The sequence below is a fragment of the Odontesthes bonariensis genome, chromosome 4, assembly GCF_027942865.1.
Source record: "Odontesthes bonariensis isolate fOdoBon6 chromosome 4, fOdoBon6.hap1, whole genome shotgun sequence".
NCBI classification, from domain to species: Eukaryota; Metazoa; Chordata; class Actinopteri; order Atheriniformes; family Atherinopsidae; genus Odontesthes; species Odontesthes bonariensis.
Window position 1 is genome coordinate 35130652 of NC_134509.1, and position 6518 is coordinate 35137169.

General features: G+C 38.9%; 1 protein-coding gene across 2 annotated transcripts in view; it reads left to right on the forward strand.

Moving 5' to 3' along the window:
* Window positions 1–4933, forward strand: part of mark1 (MAP/microtubule affinity-regulating kinase 1) — a 41442-nt gene extending 36509 nt beyond the window's left edge. For both annotated transcript variants that reach the window (XM_075464098.1, XM_075464099.1), the window contains one exon: window positions 870–4933. In XM_075464098.1, the coding sequence (XP_075320213.1) occupies window positions 870–1212 (343 nt within the window). In that variant the 3' untranslated portion in view covers window positions 1213–4933. The remainder of the gene's footprint in view (window positions 1–869) is intronic.
* Window positions 4934–6518: the final 1585 nt, after the last annotated feature.

Consider the following 6518-nt stretch of genomic DNA (forward strand, 5'->3'; position numbering starts at 1 on the left):
CTTGCATTATGAAGTCTGAGATTAGTCTGCATGGCAATACAGAAGACAGTGAGACAGCTTAAATCCACTGAAGAACTTCTTGTTCGTCAATATTTCAGAGACAACCAACCTGACAAGTACCGTAGACATGAGCTTGTGTAGAGAAGAACTGGAGCTTTTTTAAAGGCAAAGGATTTTCATACCTTTTGCCTTTGAAGCAGAACATTAATTTTTTTGAGTTTGCAAGGGTGAAACCTGCTTGAAACAAATATAACCTCATTGAACATAACAAAAAGCTGATGGTGTCAGTTTTGTCAGTTTTAAAGACATATTGGTAAAAGGGAATTAGTTTCTCCTCTTCTGCTTTCTTCATGGTTTTGACATGATGCTGATGTTCCTTGGTATGTATAGTGTCTCTGAAACTCACTGCTGCCATGGTATACTGGTCCTGCAACTTTAAATACACAAGGTTTGATCCGACAGCAGAGTTCCCCTGAAGAACAGACAAGAAAACAAAAACAATTGTGATTGTTCTAATGGGGTTTTGAAGTGAAAGAAATAATTGAATAATAGTTCATTAATTTCATGAATATTGTTTGCTTGTACCAACAAAAAAGGAAATTATACATATTCAAAAGAAAACAACTCTTCCAGATTAAATGTGTCATTTAGTCCAGTTAAGTTGTCACAAAGACTACTCATCATCTGTTGTCAGGTATTTACAACCTGTATAAATCATATCAAACTATCTGAATGAACAGACAACATTGCAGGTCAAAAATTAAAGATTTTCGTACAATGTAGGTGGCAATAAGGATGACTCCATGTTCAGAGCTGCAGCCTGTGGTTTCAGTTGCTCTGTTCTGTATTTGCTTGTCTCTCTCCTCCAGGAGTTTCTCAGGGGAGCCCAAAGAGGAGGGTAGAGAGTCAAAACCGCGGTCCCTGCGCTTTACCTGGAGCATGAAGACCACATCATCCATGGAGCCGGGGGAAATGATGAAGGAGATACGAAGGGTTCTGGATGCCAATAACTGTGACTATGAGCAGCGTGAGCGCTACATGCTGTTCTGTGTGCATGGCGACGCCCGCCAGGACAGTCTGGTCCAATGGGAGATGGAGGTTTGCAAACTGCCCCGCCTCTCGCTGAACGGCGTGCGCTTTAAAAGGATCTCTGGCACATCCATAGCCTTCAAAAATATTGCCTCCAAAGTGGCCAATGAGCTTAGGCTCTGAACAGTGCCCTATTGTTATCACATTATCCTTTAACACTATGAAGAGAGTTCCTCTGCTCATCTTGTTCACAGAATGACGCCCACCGAATTATGATGGCTAACTTGGGTTCAGGACTAGTCCAGTCTATTCGCTGTGTGACTCAGAGAAATTTCACCCTAATATACCTAACACAATTACTATGTAATGTTGTCACTAAATGTTAATGCAACTGAAACCAAATATCAAAGTTTCTGGGCCGCACAGGTTGTGGTTTATCCTACAGTGTCACTTCTCTAAGACCAGAGAAGATTCACCAGCTCAAGTGAACTCAGAGAAGCACTTGTCCAGAGCAAAACTGCAGCTTATGACATGAAAGCCGTAACTCTGTTTGTTTGCTAGCAAGGAAAAGGATCTCGTGATATTTACAGTGTTGATGTGAAACTTTATGTGGGCTAATCACAGACTAAAATTTACAAATGGAATTTGGCCCAAGCAGCATGACAGTGAGCTGGAATAGGAAGAAGCTCACCATCTGCTTGTGATCTGGATATTTTGTTATGTGCATGTCAATCCATTATTCAGTTCTTTACCTGCATAACCTGACAGTAAACAGTAATCTGGTTTCTGGTGTGCAAGTAAACAGTTAGGGAAATAGTACTATTGCCCAACCTGTGCAGCTGTCCAGCCAATACAATGACCTAAAGTAGAACAGGTAGTTGTGTATGGAGGTCCTAAAGATCCAATATTATTTAGTTCATCTGTCACAATGTCCCCACTGGTTTCTGAAATTCTCTTAATTTTCATCTTGATCTCTGTGGATAGAGAGCTTAGTCAGTGAGCTTGCTAACCAGTAAAACAGAGACTGAACTCATCTTTGATTAGCTGATCTTAGTTAGCTGAGATCAGAGTGAATGTGCAATGTGGTGCCACTCCACAGAGTGTAATAACTACCATGGTCCACAGTGAAAAAATTAGTGGTTCTACAAAAAAGTCTAAAAAATTGAAAGTTCAAAATCATTAAATCCCTACAATTGTCTTTACAAAGTATGACATGCCTCCCTTTACATTACATAAAGTGTCACAAAATGCAAATGCAGTTTTTGCATCTTGGACAAACGTAGATATTACACTTTCTAGAGTGACACTGGACTGGAATATAATGTGAGATGGAGAGCTGTCAAAATTGCGTATGAGAGGGGAAAAGCATATAAAAACTACTCAAATGTTTTATCATGAGTTAATTCTGAGATTTTTTGGCTTGAATTCATGAATGCAAAGGATAGAGAAATGGAGTGAAACTGGATGATGATACCAGGAAGAGCTGCAGCTCCTTATAGATGAGAAGAATAGAATAGAAAAATACTTTATTCATCCCCCAGTGGGGGGAATTCAAAATTAATTTAGTTGAAGGTTGAAGGTTTGAAGGTTTAGTTGTAGGACTTATGGAATGGTTATGTTCCCATCGCAACTACAGTTGATATTTGCACATTTGTTTTCTATAGTCAATAAACAGGTGGCCAAAACACTCAATTCTTCTGGTACATATGAGCACACTGTGTTAGCTGGCTAGCAAATAAATGTTGTTTTATCAGTGTAAAAGTCTAATGAATTCTAACAGGTTTCAGTGTAAGTAGTCAGTTAATTTGATAACAACTACTGGATTACTTGAGGGTTTTGAGATGATCCTTAGACACAAAACTATTGAATTAGCAAACATTAGACATCTACAAATTCTGATAATATTTAATAATAGTGGTGTAAAACAATTAAATTAACATAACAGAAAGAAAACAAGCATGACGGCTTTCCTATAATCCTGTCATTTAGCTCCTCCTGAATGATTTTGAATTATTTCTGACTGATAAATGAGATTTTACTTAAGGCTAAGATGCATATCGATGTCTTCCAGTGTCTTCTTACAGATATGGCACTGTGAGAAAATAAACTTGTAAAGATTGCTGAGCATGCTATGATAACTATTATAACCTAATTGAGAATTAAAAATGGTATAAGTACTCGCAGTAAATGCATTTGTAAACAACCAGTGAAAATATCTCTTGTAGTTATAACAAATTAATTGTAACTATAGGAAATCGTGTGCACATGAAGTACATTAAAGGTTTATGATATCACCATAACCATTGCCGGCCAGCCACAGTAGCCTAATGTCTGCTGCACTACCTTTTATTATTGATTGTTTTTTGGGGGATTAAATACAGCAGATATCTTTTTGTTCACCTTTCTTTTTGTGGTGTGGGTTGCATATTTTACAGCAGAGGTAATCCACAGTGTAGGTTGAATCATTGAGGAAATGCAACACTTGTGACCTCGGCAGTTACAACAAGCCGTTTCACTCCACTGCACAATAATACAGTTACAATATTCCTGAAGCTGCTGGTAATGATGATGGCATCGCTAAGCAATTACTTCAGGGGATTTAAACATAGACAATAAATCATTTTCAGCTGACAGAACAGATTGTGTTTTTATTATATTTTTTTCTCTGAATTACTTTCATAATTGCTGTATAAAATAATATCTGCCCAGGTGACCATGTGGTGCACGTAAACTATTTTTCGGCCTTGATTTATAATCAGGACGGTGGTGCACGGTGGTGTGGTGGTTAGCGCCGTCACCTCACAGCAAGAGGGTTCCTGGTTTAAATCCCAAGCCTTACTGTGTGGAGTTTGCATGTTCTCCGCGTGTATGCGTGGGTTCTCTGCGGGTACTCTGGCTTCCTCCCACCACCCAAAAACATGCATGTTAGCATAATTGGTGGTTCAAAATTGTCCCTGTGTGAGTGTGCATGATTGTTTATCTCATTTGATATGTGGCCTTGTGATGGACTAGTGACCTGTCTAAGGTGTACCCGGCCTGAGTTGGATTAAGCAGGTATTAAACGGTTTGCTCTCACAAACATTTTTGTCTGTGGCTCTCTGACCCAATCCTCAGTAAGAACTTTATTCATGTGTTTGTTTGTTTTTCCCAGTGACAATCTTTCTGTATATATTGCATTTCGCAGTTGTTTGCTTGTCCTTGAACAAGTCCAACATGTTTGCTACAGTGTTTTGGAGTTTTTACATTTTTTTTGAGAGAAGAAGGCAAAAGAGACTAAACAGGAAACATATTTAAAGATTTATTAAGATGTGTTGAGACTGGATCCACAGTGGAACTATAATGGAAACTGTAATAAATTTGATGACTTGTATTGAAGGACAACTCCAGCAGAAATTAATTTTCTTTTTAACTTCATCCAGAAATTGCCCTTTAAGCCTATTTTTGCTGTTTTCTTTAGCATTCAGTTGTACAGTACCTAATGATATTAGCTACCGTATTTATATATATATTTTTTGTATTGAATTCTCTCTTGCTAATCTTTGGCTGTCCATCAGTAGTGCAAATAGTTGGTCTGCTGGCCTCTACGGGGTCCTGAGGGTTCAGTGTACAATGGTTCTCTGGCATTACTGAAACTCAAAAATGACTTCTACTGTATGTTGTAGCACTGAAAACAAGAAAAGGAACAAGCTAATGTAACATCTTTTGTTTGACATGGATGAGAGTGGTTACACAGTGCAGGGTAAAAGGTTGTATTGTCGTGTGGAAAACATTGTAAATCTGAGCCTTTTCCTTGAAAGTAGCTTCCATTCAGTTTTTAGTTTTCTGTGTCCTACTTAACTGATTTTCAGACTTATCACTGGAAAGTAGTGTGGGCCTGCTAGAGTCATTTTGAATAAAAGCCACTGAGAGATACTTAAAGTGTGATTTCTTTTCTTTTTCTTTTTTTTTTTCTGTGGTCACAGCTCTTAAATTTTCATTGTGTGATTAAATGTTTTATATTTTATTTGTACATGAGGACACAAAGCAGTAATTTGACCTGTTCAGCTTTCAGAGTCCCCTCTGTGCTTTAAGCTGCTAGTAGGTGTGGCTAAAAGCAGCAGGTCAGCTGACCTCAGTGAAATCTTGGGATGTGTACAGTTAAAGGGTCAGCAAGGTTAGAAGGGGCTTACTCATTTAATAATTTAAATTTTAAATAAATTCTAAAATCAACTGGGGGCCAGTGCAAAGAAGCCAAATCAAGCGCCATGTAGTCTCACGTGTGCCTGTTAAGAGTCGAGCTGCAGGGTTTTGGACAAGTTGTAGTTGAAAAAACAGGGACTGGTTGACACCCAAATAAAGACTTACAGAAATCAAATGCTTGACATTTGCACAAACACTCAGCTGGAAAAAGCTGGTTCTGACAACATCCAACAACTTCTGTTTAATAAGAAACAGTAAACCAATAAACTAATCATGAGCAGATCCTTTAATGCCTACATGATACTCCAATTGAGATACTGGGACACCATGATCCACTATGTCAAATGTAGCACTAAAGTTTAAAAGCGCAGCAAAAAGGTATTTTATTGAGGTCATTAAAAACTTTTAGATTACTGACTTAGTACTATGATTTGTTTTAAAACCAGACTGAAATACTTCAGTGGCACCATTTGTGTCAAATAAGATTTGGAGCTGGTACAGAACAATTCCATTCAGCACCTTTGAAACAAAAGGCAAATTAGAAATTAGTATTCGATCCAGGTTTGTTTTTTAATGGATGACTTAAAGGGATAGTTCGCCTCTTTTGACATGAAGCTGTATGACATCCCATATTAGCAATATCATTTGTGAACATTGACTTACCCCCTGCTGCGTCCTGTGAGCCGAGATCCAGCCTGGTTTTGACGTTGACGAAGGTAGTCCGGCTAGTTGGCTGGGGCTTAAAAAATAAAGCGTCTTGCTTCTGAAAACAATATGTGTCAAAAAATCGTTCACCAAAAAAAGGCAGACCTCACAATCGCTTGGCGCTATTTCTCTCTACCTTCATATCAATGCGTTCAGCCACCTGCCGACAACCGCACTTGTTACTGTGTTTCCTGCTTGGAAGCAGGGGACTGCTCGGTCTGCACTTCGGTCTGGTAGCTCTACATAGCCCGCAATGATACGAACATAGAGAGAAATAGCGCCAAGCGATTTTTTTGGGTGTGCCACACCCGTGGCTACGCCATTGCCCTGGACAGGTAACCAGTCCATTACAGGGCCACACAGAGAGAAGACAAACAACCATTCACACTCACCTTTGTGGTCAAATTAGAACCACAAATCAACTTAACATGCATGTTTTTGGATGTTGGGAGGAAGCTGAAATATCGCTGCGGGAACCCATGCTTGCATGTAGAGAACAAGCAAATCACCACTATGCAGCCATCAGATTGCATCAGTTTGCCAAATGAAAAGTTAAAACATATAATTCATATATTGCTGGATTGCACTGTCCACCATTACCCTCC